The sequence below is a fragment of the Polypterus senegalus genome, chromosome 18 (genome assembly GCF_016835505.1).
Source record: "Polypterus senegalus isolate Bchr_013 chromosome 18, ASM1683550v1, whole genome shotgun sequence".
In the NCBI taxonomy this organism is placed as follows: domain Eukaryota; kingdom Metazoa; phylum Chordata; class Cladistia; order Polypteriformes; family Polypteridae; genus Polypterus; species Polypterus senegalus.
In genome coordinates this window covers 56676576-56698482 of record NC_053171.1, presented here as the reverse complement: position 1 = coordinate 56698482, position 21907 = coordinate 56676576, and the positions used below count along the sequence as shown (strand labels likewise).

The 21907-nt window shown below is 41.2% G+C and overlaps 1 protein-coding gene across 1 annotated transcript in view; it reads right to left on the bottom strand.

Annotated features, from left to right (window-relative positions):
• Window positions 1-21907, bottom strand: part of copa (COPI coat complex subunit alpha) — a 64548-nt gene that overhangs the window by 16164 nt on the left and 26477 nt on the right. Inside the window, exons 7-12 of the mRNA XM_039742232.1 lie at window positions 20612-20721; window positions 20372-20471; window positions 9131-9349; window positions 8901-9051; window positions 457-523; window positions 210-285 (exon numbers count right to left, since the gene is read on the bottom strand). Of these exons, the coding sequence (XP_039598166.1) occupies window positions 210-285; window positions 457-523; window positions 8901-9051; window positions 9131-9349; window positions 20372-20471; window positions 20612-20721 (723 nt within the window). The remainder of the gene's footprint in view (window positions 1-209; window positions 286-456; window positions 524-8900; window positions 9052-9130; window positions 9350-20371; window positions 20472-20611; window positions 20722-21907) is intronic.

Below are 21907 nucleotides of genomic sequence, written 5' to 3'. Positions count from 1 at the left end.
TCAAAATACAAAATAATAATAATAATAATAATAATGCCCATTTCATTGTTTCCTATATTTTTATTGATTTTAATTTGAAGCAAATAACATTTCATACAATCAAGTTAAACTTAACAAACCAAAATTCAACATCCACCTAAGAAAAACCGGACGGCCTAAATTTTTCAGTGCAGTCTAAATTTTTGCTAAACCCATCAACATTTACTCACCATCAGGATTCTGGGAGTCTGTTTCTCGAGGTATTGAATAAAGGTCATAGGTACTATTCTCAAGATTGGTGGCTCTCTGCAAAAAGAAAAAACACACATGGAAAATTTAAATAAACGTCATATTTGAAACATTTTTATTTAATCAATAAATACACATAAAATAATGCATATCAAAATGTATCTGGATAACCATTTCTAAATAGTACAATACTATAATGCAGTGTTAAAAAGGTGTAGAAGAGCTTACTGTGCAAAGCAGTACAGAATTTTCTGCTGGGTTGTATGACATGCTGAACACTGGAAATTTGGACCCACTGAAAGAACGTTAAATGAGGGGGAAAAAAAAAAGAGGTTAACACAAGGGTAGCACCTTAAAAGCATCATCTGTACAGTAAGTGTTAATGTATTTTAAATACCTTCAAAACTTCAGACAATATTATACAATATTAAGTCAGTGTTTCTTAAACTATAGGTCAGGACCTATGTTTGTCACTGGTTGTCAAAAGGCTCTGCAGTAAAGTTTAGTTTGTTTTTTGTGGTAGTATGCTATGTGATACATACCCTATAAACGTTTTGTTTCTGTGGTATGAAAACAAATACTCCTCAAGACCCCATCTCTGAAGCAGTCAAAATGAGATAACACATATAAGGGGGGGATGGAGGGAATGAGAGACAAACTTAAAATGAAGGGACTGTGGCCCTTTTGTAAAAATGTCGAAACAAAGAATTGCGGAGGCTGAAAGAATATGATGGTTCTTGGGGTGTTATTTGAGTCAGTATGGCAGGTGCACATCTAGTACCTGTCAGTGTTTCACATTAAATGCAGTTTAAGTGGTCACATACAGCTGCTCGGTGCCTCATCTTGTTATGGCATACATTGAACCTACAGTAAATCGGTAAGAGAAGTTCAAAGCAGATTTTGTATTTAGTTTAATGCATTTCAGTCAGGAAACATTCCATCGCCTCACATCATTTTACAGTGGTTCAGTGAATCTCAGTCTACTGAGAATAGAGATATATATGTTTGCTAGACCGTTGAGAACTGTAAAAACACCAAAAAGGGGAGACAGGGTGTAGTGCAGACCCTTCTCAGTTGGAAGGATTAAAGATTTCAGACTGGACAGTTCACAAAATTCATAAAGATTCCTTACAATGCTTAAAACATACAAATATTGTGTATATTTCTTAATAATAATTTAGATACACAACTCAAGTGTTTGTTCCTGGTTTATTGAATTGTTAAATGAACACTGGGAAAGAAGACTTAAAAAGTGATTTAGAATAATGTATTAATGGTGCAGCTCATTTGAAAAAAAATGTTATTTAAAACAAAGTAAATAAACTGTCTATTTTTCCACTGCTTTATTCTTTATCTGGTGCAATGAGTCATGTTACAAAGTTAAGCCAGCGTTCGCATGTCCTTTCAAAAATCATTCTCCTTGTACTGCACCTGTTATGAAGAAAATTGTATTTCTCTCAGCTTAACTAATCCTTACACTAAACATTTACACTGACAGCGATACACCTCAGAAATCTATTCCCCATTCTAAATGCTAATTGTTTTATTAGCAAAGTATTTCTTTCTACTTTTCTCTTTTAATAACATTCATGTCAGAAATATGTTTAAATGGAAACAAAAATGTAATATTTTTTAACATATGGCCATTGTTACTTTTATGGCTCCATCGTAATTTTGGTAATAATTCTCTTCTTGGGTCGCAGTTTTATTTTCCTTATCTAGGCCCTCAGATTAAAAAGTTTAAAAACCTCTGCTTTAAAGTGTTCACATTAGATATGGAAGTTTTAAAACGAACTATATACATTTGATTTTGGGATGAAAATATGCAGCAGCTCTTTTAGTCGCTAGTGGAATAGCCACAGGTACACATGACTTTTACTTGTGGCAACTACAGTTTGCACTGAAAATTCAGAGATTCCTTTGGATGCTCCAGATTTTCTAACCACATCCCAATTAACATGCAGGTCAGATTTGCTGAATGCTCTAAATTGGCCTTACGAGAGTTACTGCAGGTGTGAAACCTAGTATGCTAGTGTCTCCTCCAAAGAGGGTCCTGTCTTTCGCCCATTTCTACAAAATAAAAACACCCACTCTTTGCGATCCTGAACTGCAACAAAAGTGGATGGAAAAAGAATGAATAGTTGGCAGGACAAAGAAAGCCAAGGTGTCAGAGTGTACTATTTCCCTATACCAAAGGAACTTGGAAACTGAAGACCCAAAGCCAAAAGAGAAGCAGAAGAGAACTTTCTAAAAGTCAACACCTTGTGTGACAGGCACCTCATAGGAGAACAGCTTCTTGCACAGTTTGAGTGATTCAAGTTACTTTCAAACGTGAAAAGAAGACTTAATAGTTCAACTGGCAGTAAGAAAGCAAATTCTAAATGCTTAAGGTTTAGAACAGCCTATTTCTCCAGATGTTACTGAAATTTACACGGTTTTAATATCTTAGTGTACTCTGAAACTTGTGACTGTATATTTTTATAAGATTTGTGTGGTTCAAGTTACTTTCAAATGCAAAGAGAAGACTTGACAGTTCGACTGGCATTAAGAAAGCTAATTCTAAACGCTTAAGGTTTAGAACAGCGTATTTTTCCAAATGTTACTGAAATTTACACAGTTTAATATCTTAGTGTACTGTATATTTATATAGGATTTGTCAGTGCACATTTTCAAAGGAAAAAGGTCAACTGTAATTTACATACTGTAATGGAAAGAAGGTTAAAGACATGTGTCACCTGTATAGCCTTTAACAGGATTTCCCTGATAAAATTAGTTCCCATAATACTGTGCTTCTGAATTGAAGCTCTTTCACTTCACATCATTCACTGGTTACAAGATCAGTCTTCAATTAAAAAGCACAGTGTTACTGGAATAAATGTTCCCATTTACGATGTGCGCGGATAATTCCATAAATGTCTATTTAACAACAGTTTAGGAAAAAAAATGCATGCTATGCATGGTTTGAGTGTACGACTGGATAACTGACATGTGGATTTTGCAACACAATAGGAATTTTTTTCCCCCCTTTATTCTCCATGAACATTTTTCATATTGTTGTTGTTTGCCACTGAAGAGCACTGGCTATCATTCAATTATATCTTGGTTATCACTACAAACTAAATAATGTATACATATATATATATATATATCCCCTCCTTGAACCGTCACCTTATCGTGGTGGAGGGGTTTGCGTGTCCCAATGATCCTAGGAGCTATGTTGTCCGGGGCTTTATGCCCCTGGTAGGGCCACCCAAGGCAAACTGGTCCTAGGTGAGGGATGAGACAAAGAGCGGTTCAATAAACCTCTAATGAAGAATAAAAACTTGGACGACGTTTTCCCTTGCCCGACGCTGGTCACCGGCCCCCTCTGGAGCCAGGCCTGGAGGTGGGGCTCGATGGCGGCGCCTGGTGGCGGGCCTGCACCCATGGGACTCGGCGGGGCACAGCCGAAGAGGTAACGTGGGTCCTCCTCCCCATGGGCTCACCACCTATGGGAGGGGCCAAGGAGGTTGGGTGCAGTGTGAGTTGGGTGGTGGCCGAAGGCGGGGACCTTGGCGTTCTGATCCTCGGCTACAGAAACTGGCTCTTGGGACGTGGAATGTCACCTCTCTGAAGGGAAAGGAGCCTGAGCTAGTGCGCGAGGTCGAGAGGTTCCGGCTAGATATAGTCGGACTCACCTCGGCACACAGCTTGGACTCTGGAACCAATCTCCTTGAGAGGGCTGGACTCTCTACCACTCTGGAGTTGCCCGGTGAGAGCGCCGAGCAGGTGTGGGCATACTTATTGCCCCCACTGGAGCCTGTGCATTGGGGTTTACCCGGTGGGCGAGAGGGTGGCCTCCCTCCGCCTTCGGGTGGGGAAGGGTCCTGACTGTTGTTTGTGCGTATGCACCGAACAGCAGTTTGGAGTATCCACCCTTTTTGGAGTCTCTGGAGGGTTGCTAGAGGGCATACCTTCTGGGGATTCCCTCGTTTTGCTGGGAGACTTCAATGCTCACGTGGGCAATGACAGTGAGACCTGGAAGGGCGTGATTGGGAGGAATGGCCCCCCCGATCTGAACCCGAGCGGTGTTTTGTTATTGGACTTCTGTGCTCGTCACGGATTGTCCAAACGAACACCATGTTCAAGCATAAGGGTGTTCATATGTGCACTTGGCACCAGGACACCCTAGGCCTCAGGTCGATGATCGACTTTGTGGTCGGTCGCCGGACTTGCGGCCATATGTCTTGGACACTCGGGTGAAGAGAGGGGCGGAGCTGTCAACTGATCACCACCTGGTGGTGAGTTGGCTTGATGGTGGGGAAGATGCCGGTCAGACCTGGTAGGCCCAAGCGTGTTGTGAGGGTCTGCTGGGAACGGCTGGAAGAGTCCCCTGTCAGAAGTAGCTTCAACTCCCACCTCCGGCAGAACTTCAACCACGCCCCAAGGGAGGTGGGGACATTGAGTCGAATGGGCCATGTTCCGTGCCTCTATTGTTGAGGCGGCTGACCGGAGCTGTGGCGCAAGGGGGTCGGTGCCTGTCGTGGCGGCAATCCCGAACCCGTTGGTGGACACCGGCGGTGAGGGATGCCGTCAAGCTGAAGAAGGAGTCCTATAGGACTTTTTGTCCTGTGGGTCTCTGGAGGCAGCTGATAGGTACCGGCAGGCCAAGCGAACGCGGCTTCGGTTGTTGCTGAGGCAAAACTCGGGCATGGGAGGAGTTTGAGAGGCCATGGAGAGCGACTTTGGACGGCCGAGGAGATTCTGGTCCACCGTCCGGCGTCTCAGGAGGGAAGCAGTGCAGTGTCAACACCGTATATGGTGGGGATGGTGCGCTGCTGACCTCGACTTCGGGGCGTTGTGGGTCGGTGGGAGGAGTACTTCAAGACCTCCTCAATCCCACTAACATGCCTTCCAATGAGGAAGCAGAGCCTGGGGACTCTGAGGTGGGCTCTCCCATCTCTGGGACTGAAGTCACCGAGGTGGTCAAAAAACTCCTTGGTGGCAGGGCTCCGGGGGTGGATGAGATACGCCGAGTTCCTTAAGGCTCTGGATGTTGTAGGACTGTCTTGGTTGACACGTCTCTGCAACATCGCATGGACATCGGGACAGTGCCTCTGGATTGGCAGACCGGGGTGGTGGTCCCCTCTTTAAAAGGGGACGGAGGGTGTGTTCCAACTATAGAGGGATCACACTCCTCAGCCTCCCTGGAAAAGTCTATTCGGGGTTCTGGAGAGGAGGGTCCGTCGGATAGTGAACCTCGGATTCAGGAGGAACAGTGTGGTTTTAGTCCTGGTGGCGGAACAGTGGACCAGCTCTTCACCCTTAGCAGAGTCCTGGAGGGTGCATGGGAGTTTGCCCGACCGGTCTACATGTGTTTTGTGGACTTGGAAAAGGCATTCGACCGTGTCCCTCGGGGAATCCTGTGGGGGGTGCTCGGGAGTATGGGGTACGGACCCCTGATAAGAGCTGTTCGGTCTCTGTACAACCGGTGTCAGAGCTTGGTCCGCATTGCGGCAGTAAGTCGAGCCCGTTTCCAGTGAGAGTTGGACTCCGCCAGGGCTGCCCTTTGTCACCGATTCTGTTCATAACTTTTATGGACAGAATTTCTAGGCGCAGCCAGGGTGTTGAAGGGGTCCGGTTTGGTGGACTCAGGATTGGGTCACTGCTTTTGCAGATGATGTTGTCCTGTTTGCTTCATCAGGCCGTGATCTTCAGCTCTCTCTGGATCGGTTCGCAGCTGAGTGTGAAGCGGCTGGGATGAGAATCAGCACCTCCAAATCCGAGAGCATGGTCCTCAGCCGGAAAAGGGTGGAGTGCCCTCTCAGGGTTGGGGAGAGATCCTGCCCCAAGTGGAGGAGTTCAAGTATCTCGGGTCTTGTTCACGAGTGAGGGAAGAATGGGCGTGAGATCGACAGGCGGATCGGTGCGGCATCCGCAGTGATGCGGGCTCTACATCGGTCTGTCGTGGTGAAAAGGAGCTGAGCCGTAAGGCAAAGCTCTCAATTTACCAGTCGATCTACGCTCCTACCCTCACCTATGGTCATGAGCTATGGGTAGTGACCGAAAGAACGAGATCGCGAATACAAGCGGCTGAAATGAGTTTCCTCCGCAGGGTGTCTGGGCTTTCCCTTAAAGATAGGGTGAGAAGCTCAGTCATCCGGGAGGGGCTCAGAGTAGAGCCGCTGCTCCTCCGCATCGAGAGGAGTCAGATGAGGTGGCTCGGGCATCTGATCAGGATGCCTCCTGGACGCCTCCCTGGTGAGGTGTTCTGGGCACGTCCAACCGGAAGGAGGCCCGGGGAAGACCCAGGACACGATGGAGGGACTATGTCTCCCGGCTGGCCTGGGATTCTCCCGGAAGAGCTGGAAGAAGTGGCCGGGGAGAGGGAAGTCTGGGCCTCTGTGCTTAAGCTGCTGCCCCGCGACCCGACCTCGGATAAGCGGAAGAGGATTGATATTGATATATATATATATATATATATTATTATATATATATACACACATACATACATACATACATACATACATACATACATATATATATACACAAACATATATATATAAACATACACTGTGTGCACAATTATTAGGCAAGTGAGTATTTTGACCATATCATCATTTTTAATGCGTATATTGCAACTCCAAGATGTATTAACTTGAATGCTTATTGGATTTAAGCACGCCAGGTGATGTGTATTTGTGTAATGAGGGAGGGTGTGGCCTAAGGAGATCAACACCCTATATCAAGGTGTGCATAATTATTAGGCAGCTAGTTTTCCTCAGGTAAAATGGGCCAAAAAAGAGATTTAACTGACTCTGAAAAGTCAAAAATTGTAAAAAGTCTTTCAGAAGGATGCAGCACTTTTGGAATTGCTAAGATATTGGTGTGTGATCACAGAACCATCAAACGTTTTGTTGCAAATAGTCAACAGGGTCACAAGAAACGTGTTAAGAACAAAAGACGCAAATTAGCTGCCAAAGATTTGAGAAGAATCAAACGTGAAGCTACCAGGAACCCATTATCCTCCAGTACTTTCATATTCCAGAGCTGCAACCTACCTGGAGTGCCCAGAAGTACAAGGTGTTCAGTGCTCAAAGACATGGCCAAGGTAAGGAGGGCTGAAACCCAACCACCACTGAACAAGAAACATAAGTTGAAACGTCAAAACTGGGCCAAGAAATATCTGAAGACAGATTTTTTTCAAAGGTTTTATGGACCGATGAGATGAGAGTGACTCTTGATGGATCAGTAATGGGCACAGAGCTCCACTCCAACGTGGAGGTGGGGTACTGGTATGAGCTGGTATTTTTAAAGATGAGCTAGTTGGACCTTTTGCATTGAAGATGAACTCAAAATCAACTCCCAAACCTACTGCCAGTTTTTCAAGACACTTTCTTCAAACAGTGATACAGGAAAAGACCATGATTTTTATACAGGCCAATGCTCCATCACTTGCATCGAAGTTCTCCACTGCGTGGCCAGCCAGTAAAGGCCTTAAAGATGGAAGGAATAATGACATGGCCCCCCTTCCTCATCTGACCTAAACCCTATCGAGAACTTGTGGGCACTTCTTAAGCGCTAGATTTACGGGGGAGAAAACAATACACCTCTCTGAAGAGTGTCTGGGAGGCTGTAGTCACTAGTCCATAAAAAGCTGATCGTCAACAGATCAAGAAACTGACAAACTCCATGAATGGAAAGGCTTATGACTGTTATTGGAAAGAAGGTGGCTATATTGGTCATTGATTGATTGATTTATTTTTGAAATGTCTGAGATGTTTATTTGTAAAATTTGAGGTGTTTGTTTATTATTCTCACTATAACAGATGAAAATAAACAAGTGAGATGGGAAAATTTTCATTTTCCTTTAGTTGCATAATAAATCTGCACACTAATAGTTGCCTAATAATTGTGCGACATATGTATTCCCTGATGATGTTCACACTCACATTTCCGTTAGAAACATTCAGGTTTATTAACATTTTGGATTGACTGATAGCACTGTGTTTGTTCCATATTAAAATTAATCCTCAAAAATACAACTTGCCTAATAATTCTGCACTCCATATATATATATATACATATACATGTACATACATATATATATATATATATATATACATACACATATACATATATATATATATATATATATATATATATATATACACACATATATATATATATATATATATATATATATATATATACACACATATATATATATATATATATATATATACACATATATATATATATATATATATATATATATATATATATATATATATACACATATATATATATATATATATATATATATATATATATATATATATATATATATATATATATATATATATATATATATATATATATATATATATATATATATATATACATATATATACACATATATATATATATATATATACATATATATATATACACATATACATATACATATACATATACATATACATATATATATACATATATATATATATATATATATATATAAAAAATAAATAAATATATTTGGGTGGAATACACCTTTACTAACTTTTATCAAGGTAAAAGCAAAGAATTAATCAGAGGACATAAAAATGCTGTTTTAGATTACAAAGTTGGTTTAAACAGAAATCTTATCAGTCTGATTTTATGGCTGCAAAAACTGAAATACACCATACCTGCGGAGCTGCATGACTGCAGTGTCCTTAGAGCTGTTGAAGTCCAACTGACGAAGAAAGCGGTCTTTCACATAAAATAAGAGACTGCCATGAACAGCATAAGCTGGTCTCTCCCGTTCCAGTTTGAAAACAAGCATTCCACTATCATGACCTGTGACATCAGCCAAAAGATAAATTTTTTTTGCAGTACTGAATTACCTTTCATAAACAAAAAATAAATCTTTAGTTACCTGCAGCAAAAAGATTAAGGTTGGGATGTGCACCCAACACCCAGAAGCGATCATGGTCCCGTCTGAATGTTTGGACTCCTGTCCTCTTGGACATATCCCAAACACGAATACTTTTATCCTCAGAGTTGGAAAGAATGAGCTCCTGTCTCGGATGGAAAACAGCACACGACACATTGTTGTAATGGCCACGGCATGTATCCAGTTCCCAAGCCTTAGATTCTGTGTGGGAAGATAAATCCAGTTACATGTCAGTGCAGCAAAGGTGTTTTTTTCTATTTTACAATAGGCAGTGAGCACATAATATAACCATTCACCTATTTATACAAACATTTTAACCATATTTGTTATCATGAAGTAAGTTCCTTTATCTTTTTCAGAATGTTTTTTTTTCATATACTAATAAACCTTTTTAAAAGTTAAGACTCAATTTTAAATGACCAAGCATTAAAACAAAAACAACGACTGCAGAGACCCAAGATAGGAGGTGGCCAAGGGCATAAGAAACTTTAGTTTTATTACTGAACTGCACATATACAGTGCATCCGGAAAGTATTCACAACGCATCACTTTTTCCACATTTTGTTATGTTACAGCCTAATTCCAAAATGGATTAAATTCATTTTTTTCTTTAGAATTCTACACACAATACCCCATAATGACAACGTGAAAAAAGTTTACTTGAGGTTTTTACAAATTTATTAAAAATAAAAAAATTTGAGAAAGCACATGTACATAAGTATTCAAAGTCTTTGCCATGAAACTCAAAATTGAGCTCCGGTGCATCCTGTTTCCCCTGATCATCATCCTTGAGATGTTTCTGCAGCTTAACTGGAGTCCACCTGTGGTAAATTCAGTTGATTGGACATGATTTGGAAAGGCACACACCTGTCTATATAAGGTCCCACAGTAGACAGTTCACGTCAGAGCACAAACCAAGCATGAAGTCAAAGGAATTGTCTGTAGACCTCCGAGACAGGATTGACTTGAGGCACAAATCTGGGGAAGGTTACAGAAAAATTTCTGCTGCTTTGAAGGTCCAAATGAGCACAGTGGCCTCCATCATCCGTAAGTGGAAGAAGTTCGAAACCACCAGGACTCTTCCTAGAGCTGGCCGGACATCTAAACTGAGCGATCGGGGGAGAAGGGCCTTAGTCAGGGAGGTGACCAAGAACCCTATGGTCACTTTGTCAGAGCTCCAGAGGTCCTCTGTGGAGAGAGGAGAACCTTCCAGAAGGACAACCATCTCTGCAGCAATCCACCAATCAGGCCTGTATGGTACAGTGGCCAGACGGAAGCCACTCCTTAGTAAAAGGCACATGGCAGCCCGCCTGGAGTTGACCAAAAAGCACGTGAAGGACTCTCAGACCATGAAAATCAAAATTCTCTGGTCCGATGAGACAAAGATTGAACTCTTTTGTTGTGAATGCCAGGCATGACGTTTGGAGGAAACCAGGCACCGCTCATCACCAAGCCAATACCATCCCTACAGTGAAGCAGGATGGTGGCAGCATCATGCTGTGGGGATGTTTTTCAGCGGCAGGAACTGGGAGACTAGACAGGATAAAGGGAAAGAGGACTGCAGCAATGTACAGACACATCCTGGATGAAAACCTGCTCCAGAGCGCTCTTGACCTCAGACTGGGGCGACGGTTCATCATTCAGCAGGACAACAACCCTAAGCACACAGCCAAGATATCAAAGGATTGGCTTCAGGACAACACCGTGAATGTCCTTGAGTGGTCCTGCCAGAGCCCAGACTTGAATCCGATTGAACATCTCTGGAGAGATCTTAAAATGGCTGTGCACCGACGCTTCCCATCCAACCTGAAGGAGCTTGAGAGGTGATGCAAAGAGGAATGGGCGAAACTGGTCAAGGATAGGTGTGCCAAGCTTGTGGCATCATATTCAAAAAGACTTGAGGCTATAATTGCTGCCAAAGATACATCGACAAAGTATTGAGCAAAGGCTGTGAATATTTATGTACATGTGATTTCTCGTTTTTTTTATTCGTAATAAATTTGCAAAAACCTCAAATAAACTTTTTTCACGTTGTCATTATGGAGTGTTGTGTGTAGAATTCTGAGGAAAAAAAAATGGATTTAATCAATTTTGGAATAATGCTGTAACATAACAAAATGTGGAAAAAGTGATGCGCTGTGAATACTTTCTGTATGCACTGTATGTACACTTAATTAAGGGTCTAAACATCTGAATGAAGGGTGGCACGGTGGCGCAGTGGTAGTGCTGTTGCCTTGCAGTTAGGAGAGCTGGGTTCGCTTCCCAGGTCCTCCCTGCGTGGAGTTTGCATGTTCTCCCCATGTCTGCGTGGATTTCCTCCGGTGCTTCATTTTCCTCACAGTAAATACTTTTTTTTTTTTAAAGAAATACCATGATTGTGTTTTCAAATTATAAAATTGTAGCTAATCAAGATAATACTGAAACAGATTGTGTTGTACTGGTGCTTCATTGTCTCTTTTAAAATGGCAAATATAACCTTTAAATTGAAAGTAATCAAAAAGTACAATAGGAACTAACGATTTGGAAAGAAATACAAGTTGTTAAAATTTTAACATTATTGAAGGCCATCTGAAATGGTTATTTTAGGGAGAATTCTTTCATTCACAACTGCTATTTATTTTGTGAAACCTTTAACACCACTTTTTCTTAGCTTTGTGCTTTTTTAATATCCTGTCAAATATTTAACTTCTTTACATCCCTTCTAAAGTTATACAGACTGTCGTCTAAAAAACTATTTACATTTCTTCACCAAAATATAACACTGAACAATTGCTTTTAGTAATATAACAAGGCAAAGCTAGGCTCTGTCTAATGTCAGAAAAAGAGGACGTATGAAGTAAAAAACTCACATACTGTAAGTGTACTAAATCAAACTTACTTAAAATAAACCAAACTTATAAAGGTGTATGATATTCGCCACCAATCTCAGTTCTTCAATGAATGCAACCCTCATTCAAAAAGTGCATGCCGAGCAGTCCTCTTCAAATAGATAGATAGATAGATACTTTATTAATCCCAAGGGGAAATTCACATAATCCAGCAGCAGTATACTGATACAAAGAAACAATATTAAATTAAATAGTAATAAAAATGAAAAAAATTAAAATAAAATTAATGTTAGCATTTACTCCCCCAGGTGGAATTGAAGAGTCGCATAGTGTGGGGGAGGAACAATCTCCTCAGTCTGTCAGTGGAGCAGGACAGTGACAAAAGTCTGGCACTGAAGCTACTCCTCTGCCTGGAGATGACACTGTTCAGTGGATGCAGTGGATTATTCATGATTGACAGGAGTTTGCTTAATGCCCGTCGCTCTGCCACAGATATTAAACTGTCCAACTTTAATCCTACAATAGAGCCTGCCTTCTTAACAAGTTTGTTCAGGCGTGAGGCGTCTTTCATCTTTATGCTGCCACCCCAGCACACCACGCGTAGAAGAGGGCACTCGCCACAACCGTCTGGTAGAACATCTGCAGCATCTTACTGCAGATGTTGAAGGATGCCAACCTTCTCAGAAAGTATAGTCTGCTCTGACCTTTCTTACATAGAGCATCAGTATTGGCAGTCCAGTCCAATTTGTCATCCAGCTGCACTCCCAGATATTTATAGGTCTGCACCCTCTGCACACAGTCACCTCTGATGATCACAGGGTCCATGAGGGGCCTGGGCCTCCTAAAATCCACCACCAGCTCCTTGGTCTTGCTGGTGTTAAGGTGTAAGTGGTTTGAGTCGCACCATTTAACAAAGTCTTTGATTAACTTTCTGTACTCCTCCTCCTGCCCACTCCTGATGCAGCCCACAATAGCAGTGTCATCAGCTAACTTTTGCACGTGGCAGGACTCGAGTCATATTGGAAGTCTGATGTATATAGATTGAACAGGACCGAGAAAGTACAGTCCCCGCGGCGCCCTGTATTGCTGCACACAATGTCAGACCTGCAGTTCCCAAGACGCACATATTGAGGTCTGTCTGTAAGATAGTCCACAATCCATGCCACCAGGTGTGAGTCTACTCCCATCTCAGTCAGCTTGTCTCTAAGGAGCAGAGGTTGGATGGTGTTGAAGGCTAGAGAAGTCCAAAACATAATTCTTACAGCACCACTGCCTCTGTCCAGGTGGGTGGGAGAGGGATCGTGAAGCATATAGATGATGGCATCCTCCACTCCCACCTTCTCCTGGTATGTGAACTGCAGAGGGTCGAGGGCATGGCGGACCTGTGGCCTCAGGTGGTGAAGCAGCAGCCGCTCCATGGTCTTCATCAGATGTGACGCGTCAGAGCAACAGGCCGGAAGTCATTCAGCTCACTAGGACGTGATACCTTTGGGACAGGAGTGATACAAGATGTTTTCCAAAGCCTTGGGACTCTCCCTGTTCCAGGCTCAGGTTGAAGATGCGCTGTAGAGGACTCCCCAGTTCCAACGCACAGGCCTTCAGCAGTCGTGGCGATACACCATCTGGACCCGCTGCTTTGCTGGCACAAAGTCTTTTCAGCTCTCTGCTCACCTGGGCTGCTGTAATTGTGGGTGGGGATGTCTCACCTATGCTGGTATCAGCAGAAGGATGGTTGGAGGATGCAGTACTCGAGGTGAGAGTGGGTTACTGTGATCAAACCTATTAAAGAAGTTGTTCATTTGGTTTGCTCTTCCACGCCTGTCTCGATGGTGGCACCCGCTCGAGCTGCAGCCAGTGATAATCTTCATCCCATCCCACACTTCCTTCATGCTGTTGTTCTGCAACTTCTGCTCCAGCTTTCTCCTGTACTGCTCTTTCACGCCCTGAGCTGGACTCGAGTTCCTTCTGCACGCTTGAGCTCATGCTGATCACCACCTTTAAAAGCCCTTTTCTTCTGGTTCAAAAGGCCCTTGATGTCACTTGTAATCCATGGCTTGTTGTTAGCATAGCAGCATACTGTTCTTACTGGAACTACAATGTCCATACAGAAGTTGATGTAATCAGTTGTGCATTCAACAGCCTCTTCAATGTTCTCACTATGTGACCCAAGCAATATATCCCAGTCTGTAGTTCCAAAGCAGTCTCTCAGAGCCTGCTCTGCCTCAGGGACCACTTCCTGAATGAGCGTGTGGTTGTAGGTAGCGCCCTCACTCTTGGTTTGTATTGAGGCTGAAGCAGAACCAGGTTATGATCTGCTTTCCCAAGCGCAGGCAGCGGGGTGGCGCTGTATGCGTCTTTAACGCTTGCATACAGTAGGTCGATAGTCCTGTTTCCCGAGTGTTACAATCCACATACTGGGAGAAGGCAGGTAATGTTTTGTCCAGCGCTACATGGTTAAAGTCTCCAGCGATTAGCACAAGTGCCTCAGGGTGCTGCGTTTGTAACTTAGCAACTGCGGAATGGATGATGTCACTCGCCATCTCCATGTTCGCTTGAGGGGGGATGTAAACAATAACAGCAATCACGTGTCCAAACTCTCTGGGCAAGTAATAGGGGTGCAGACTTACGGCCAACAGTTGATGTCCCTGCAGCAAGTGGAGATTTTAACGCTTACATGTCCTGAGTTGCACCACTTTGTATTGACATAGAGAGCGAGTCCTCCTCCTTTCTTCTTTCCACAGGTACTTGCGTCTCTGTCCGCTCTAACTGTGCTAAACCCGGGTAGCTCCACGTTAGCATCTGGGATGGGAGACGTTAGCCACGTTTCACTAAAACACAGCAAGCTGCATTCTCTGTAGGTTCTGACATTTTTCACCAGCACAGCCAGTTCGTCGATCTTATTTGGTAGTGAGTTTACATTTCCCAGGATCGCAGAAGGCACCGACGGTTTATAACGCCATTTTCTCTCAAGTTGTCTTGATTTAATCTTATCTTTTATCTTTGCGCTCGGCTGCCCGATATCGCCTTCTTACCTCGTCAGGTAAATAAGGAACCACACCGACATAAGCATTTCTTCTCAGTGCTTTAAGCGGACTACTTGAATAGGCGATTCTCGGAGTGTAAAAATCCATGTCAAATAGTAAAATAGTAAAAAGTGTCCAGGGAGCAATTCCACATAAAAGAACGTGGTAGAAGTGATCAGTGAAATAGAGAAAAATAGAGATAAAAAGCTGCTGGAAAGGCTGCCACTCGGATGCGGCGCCGGAAATGAATAGCCTATCATTGCACTGTGTTAGAGTGGCCCTGTGCACTGGCACTGTCACTGCAGTTTTGTTTTTATGAAATTTATAGATTCTGTTGGAACAAGTAGGAATAGTTTCACACAGGTTTCAATAGGTGTGTATGTTTGTGTGTGTTGTTATTCTGTCCAACAGAAGTCCACATCCTGGCAGCACTGCATGAAAATTCTGCTCCATTTTATTCTGGGGTACACAAAGTGCAACTTTTATTGAAGCTACAATGAAGTTCATGTGTGGAAATTAAACTTTTTTTAAACAAGCACTGACAGTAACACCATGGGGAAGGCAAGAGCCAATAACCCTTCAATTTAATACAGATCACTTAGATGTGTGAAGAGCATAATTACTCCACATTCAAAGTCAGCAGCGCAAACCAGCATTTTTCCATAATTGCTGCTATGTAAATAATTTGTAGGTATGCACCACAGGAAACAAAAGGTAATATTTTGATCAGCCTTTGAACCAGCTGGATGCATCTTTATGTAGGTTATTAGTCTAATACTCATTACCAATATAAGAACAAAGTTCTTATGAAGTATCTACCTTATTGCTGCATGTCGGCACTAATGATATTTATTTACAGCAATCTGAGGTATTAAAGCGGAACTTCATCTCTCTATGCACCAAAGCTAAAACAAAATGTCGGAATTTAATTGTATCTGGTCCCTTACCAAGATTATATAGAGGGGATGTGATTTATAGTAGATTGCATTCCTTTCACTGCTGGCTAGAAACCTGGTGTGCAAATAAAAGCATAGCATTTGTGAACAATTGGGATGATTTTTGGTTAAGGCCTGGATTTTTCAGAAGAGATGGTCTTCATCCTAACTGGAGGGGATCTTATGTATTATCCCAAAATATGGCAGCAAAACTGCCTGGTTGACTGATTAGAGCACCATCCAGGCCGCAGTCATGTGATCTTAAATCAAAGGCTGTTCTTTATCCCACCTGTTATTTTCCTGAAGCTGTTACCCATAATCCCTGTTGTGGGGCATCCAGTAAATTTAGTCTTGATACAAACCATAAATTAATTGATAACCAAAAAATAAGGTGTATAATTAGACCAAGGGATAAAACCAGACACTCCACCAGGGGCATCTGTAATAGAAATTTAATTCAAATTAAAACAAAAAATATATCAGCAGTTCAGAAAGAACCATGCAGTTTTAAATGCTGTTTATTGAACATTCGCTCTCTTGGCACTAAAGCTGTTTTGGTAAATGATATCATATTAAGTACAAAATCTGATCTGTGTCTTCTTACTGAAACCTGGCTTAGTAAATATGACACTGAGGCGTCACCAGATGGATACTCGTTCCTTCATAAGTCTAGAGATTCTGGTCGAGGAGGAGGCCTTGGAATAATTCATTGTAACAAAATGCAAATCACTCCTAAAATTTAGGCAACTTTACATCCTTTGAGGCATTCATTTTAAATATTAAAACAGATTCCAACACAATTATAGTGCTAGTCTACAGACCACCAGGGCCATATTCATTGTTCATGACTGAATTTAGCAACCTTCTGTCTGATTTGGCTATAAATTATGATCACATAGTTCTGATGGGGGATTTTAATGTACACATTGATGTGGAAACTGACACTTTTAGCAAATGTTTTACTTATTTGTTAAATTCAGTAGGATTTTGTCAGATTGTCAAAGGTCCAACTCATAATCATAACCATACATTAGATTTAATTATAACTTACAAAGTTGAAATTCAAAATTTAAATATTACTCCATTAAATGTAGTTATTTCCGATCACTTCTTAATTACATTTGATTTAGTTCTGCCCATGCCAGCGCACTCGCAGATTAAAACAAAGACAGTGCAACATCTAGATTGTAATTCTGCTTCAAAATTTATAGATACCTTGAGTAAGTCGAGTGTAATTGTGGAAAACCATTTAGATCAGTTAACATCAAATGTAAACGTGGAAAACAATTTAGATCAGCTAATATCACATTATAATGTGACCTTGAGAGATGCTCTGGACACAGTGGCTCCCCTAAAACAAAAGTGATCAAAGCACATAGAAACTCTCCCTGATTTAATGAAAATACTCGAGCTCTTAAATTAGAGTGTCAAAACTGGAGCGCAGATGGAGAACAACAAAGCTACATGTCTTTCAAATTGCATGGACAGAGAGTGTTAATAAATATAAAAAAGCCCTCTTTAAAGCTCGCTCAGAATACTATTCTACATTAATAGATAGCAATAATAAAAATCCTAGGGTACTTTTTAGAGCAGTGGCTAAATTAACAAATGGGAATTCAGATCAACAGTGCAAAATACCAACAGATATTAGCAGTACAGACTTTATGAACTTCTTCAATGAGAAAATTAAAAATATAAGATCCCAGATCTCAGCATCACAGTACAAACCAAATACTAGCTTAGCAGACCCTGTCACATTGCATTCAGCACTTTAATAATTTTAATCCTGTAACTCACCAGGAAGTCTTAACTTTAATTACTAAAATGAAGCCCACTACTTGTTCCCTAGATCCAGTGCCAACAAAACTAGTAAAAGTGCAATGGATGTTCTTGCAGCCTATTCTAACATTATCAATAGTTCATTACTGCATGGCACATACCTGATGCACTAAAAGTGTCAGTCATTAAACCTTTACTTAAAAAGTCAGACCTAGACCCACACATACTAAATAACTATAGGCCTATTTCAAATTTACCATTTCTCTCTAAAATACTAGAGAAAGTAGTCGCCAGTCAGCTTCAGTCACACCTTACGCATTACAATTTATTTGAGAAATTCCAGTCTGGCTTTGCACTGGTCATAGTACAGAAAGCACTAACACGGGTTGTAAATGACATTCTGATATCCTCTGATGAAGGAAATTCCACTGTAATTATGTTGTTGGACTTAAGTGCAGCATTTGACACCATTGACCATTCTATTTTACTGCACAGGCTAGAAAGCGATGTTGGGCTTACAGGCCCGTGCTCGCTTGGTTCAGTTCTTATTTATCAAATCGATTCCAGTATGTACAGAAATGTGCAGACAGTACTCCATCATTATACACAGAAGTTCAATATGGTGTCCGGGCTCAGTACTGGACCTTTACTGTTTTCACTTTACATGCTTCCACTGGGATCTCTCATTAGGAAACATAATGTTAATTTTCACTCATATGCAGATGACACCCAGTTATACCTTTCATTTAAATCAAATGAAGTTTCTCCGATGTTGTCTTTAATTAGTTGTGTTAGTGAATTAAAGGAATGGATGAATGAGAACTACTTGTCTTTAAATACAGATAAAACAGAGATGTTAATTGTTGGAGGGAATGGCGCTGATCACAGCAATATTTTGTCGTCATTTAACTCAGTTGGAATCCCAATTAATTTTACTGAATCAGCCAATCTAGGAGTTATCTTTGACTCTAGCATGTCATTTAAAGCGCATATTACAAAGTCGTCCAAAACATGTTTTTCCATCTTAAAAATGTTAGGAAATTAAGGCTTTCTAAATAAACAGGATTGTGAGAAATTAATTCATGCATTTATCTCTAGTAGGATTGACTACTGCAATGTGTTCACTGGCTGTTCAAACTGTTCTCTATACAGCCTCCAGTTAATCCAAAATGCGCTGCAAGAATTATTACAAGAACAAGAAAATATGAACACATAACCCCAGTTCTTAAATCTTTACACTGGCTCCCAGTTAAGTTTAGGGCAGATTTCAAAATCCTCCTTTTAACATATAAAGCATTAAATGGCCAAGGTCCGGCTTACTTGTCTGAACTTATCATGACTTACAAACCTGAGCACATTAAGATCTCAAGATGCGGTCTGCTTAGGATTCCAAGGATTAATAAAATAACAGTGGGAGGTCGAGCTTTTAGTTACAGGGCCCCTAAACTGTGGAATGGTCTTCCTGCTTCCATAAGAGATGCCCCTTCAGTCTCAGCCTTTAAATCCCGGCAAGTCATCCCTGATGGAGGATCACAGGAATCATGGGAAAGAGGGGTCCTTTCATCGGAGCAACGTTTCAGCCGTGGCATGGCCAAATGGGGAGGCAGCTAGATGGATGAGGTCTCCAGGACTCTAAAAATATCCAAACCTAATTATGTCATATCATCTACTGTTAAACCGTACTTCTAAAATTTTTATTATTATGCTGTCTTAAGGAATTGTTCTGTTCTGTATATTGTATTGTATTGACCCCCTACTTTTGACACCCACTGCACGCCCAACCTACCTGGAAAAGGGTCTCTCTTTGAACTGCCTTTCCCGAGGTTTCTTCCATTTTTCCCTACAAGGTTTTTATTGGGAGTTTTTCCTTGTCTTCTCAGAGAGTCAAGGCTGGGGGGCTGTCAAAAGGCAGGGCCTGTTAAAGCCCATTGCGGCACTTCCTGTGTGATTTTGGGCTATACAAAAATAAACTGTAAACTGTAAAAGAATATTAATATGAAACTGTATATATTTGAGCAGCACAGTGGTGCAGTGGTAGTGCTGCTGCCTCGCAGTAAAGAGACCTAAAGAGACTCCCTGTGTGGAGTTGCCATGATCTCCCCGTGTCTGCGGAGGTTCCCTCCGGGTGCTCCGGTTTCCTCCCACAGTCCAAAGACATGCAGGTTGGGTACACTACCGATCCTAAATTGTCCCTCGTGTGTGCGTGAGCACTGCGTTAGGCTGGCGCCCTGACCTCTAAATACACGTTTTCTAATTCTTTCATTCACAATGTCTTCTAACAACGCTAAAGCAGCCATGGTAGTTGAAATAGTTTGGCCATGTTAGCACAACTGTGGTTACTGACTTTGTGTGCTGCAAAGAAGTATTTACTTAATACATTTTCAATGTTTATGTATTGCTTGAGTCAAAAGATTTTTTTTTTAAATACAAGTGCTGAACTGGAACCAGAGAATACGAAGTTTTCCATACACAAAATAATTTTCCGAGAGTGCATTACAACAGACATTGCAACATCACCCAATTATAGATTAATTAAACAGCAGTTTTATACATCTCTCTTTATTTTCCCTCAGATATCAACAAAATCATGATTACTGTATACCATTTGTAAGATAAAAGATGTACATCCCCACCAAAGCAGAAGTAAAAAATACTTGCCATTCATTCTCCAAATCTTGACCTGTCTGTCATCAGCTCCAGAAACAATTAGGGGCATTGTAGGGTGGAAAGCAGCCCAGTTTACTCCACGGTCATGACCCTGAGCAAACAGGGGATACAAATGAAGTTAAACATAAAAACAGAAGCACATACATACAGAAAAAAAAAAATTGAGACATTTCCATCCATAGCAAAAGCATTCAACTTAAAGCTATAGAAATTTAACAAACGAAGGTTTACCTCTAAGACATGCTTGACTACTGCGTCTGTGGCACCAAAAAGATCAACACCGGTAAGTCCTCTCACTTCAGTATCTACTGCTCCTGGGGAAAGATTCTTTTTTCTCAAGCCTGCAACCATTACCCAGAATAGCAAATTAGAAAGAAAGGGGAAAAAAACCAAGGGATAAACATCAACAAACATTCAGAGGAGGGATTGTAATAAAATGATGACAATAGAGGAATTAAACAAAAACTATTTGCTTTTAGAATGCTACAGACAAATTTGTGATGAATAGAAAAAAAGATAGAATCTACCTACTAATTAGGAGATAAATTAACCAATTTTACATAATACATTAAAGAAATACTCTACCCAAAAAATTACATTTTTTAATATTCTATTTATCCTAAGTAGTTTGTATCGATGGTAGAGAATTTAAAATTTTCATGCAGAATGGAGATAAGAGTTTCTGATAGAATAGACATCTATGGCGATGGAACACAAATTTTGTTTTCCCCCCTAGACAGTTTTAGTAGTTTTAAATCTTGAAAAGCATATTTAGCTACATCTTCAGTAAGAAAAAGTGCTATAGAAATAAATGCTGTTGTGTGCCTTTAGCAAGAATTGACACCAGGTGTTTCAGACTCACATCACATTGTTTTTATTATACTAGGGGGCTTCGCCCCCTCTGCTTGCTTCGCTCACCAACCCCCGAGTTTGGTTTTACGGATACACACTTGTAAGATTTTTTTTTCTTTGAATTGTTGCTATTTCATTAGTTTCACTTTTATTTCAGAACTTCTGTAAAACCAATACAGTAATCCCTCCTCGACAAGGTTGCATTCCAGACCCCCGATAGGTGAAAATCCGCGAAGTAGAAACCATGTTTGTATGGTTATTTTTATATATTTTAAGCCCTTATAAACTCTCCCACCATGTTAACATTATTAGAGCCCTCTAGACATGAAATAACACCCTTTAGCCAAACGTTTAAACTGTGCTCCATGACAAGACAGAGATGACAGTTCTTTCTCACAATTAAAAGAATGCAAACATATCTTATCTTCAAAAGAGCGCTGTCAGGAGCAGAGAATGTCAGAGAGAGCACTCGCTAAGAAAAGCAAACAATCAAAAAATCAATACGTGCTTTTAAGTATACAGAAGCACCGCGATAAAGCGGCATTTTGTAGAGGAGCCTCCGTGTCCTCTGTGCAACAGCCCTCTGCTCACACCCTCCGGTCAGGCAGAGAGAGTGAGACAGATAGAGAGAAGCAAACAAGCACGGCGCGGGAAGCATATCTTATATCATTGAGG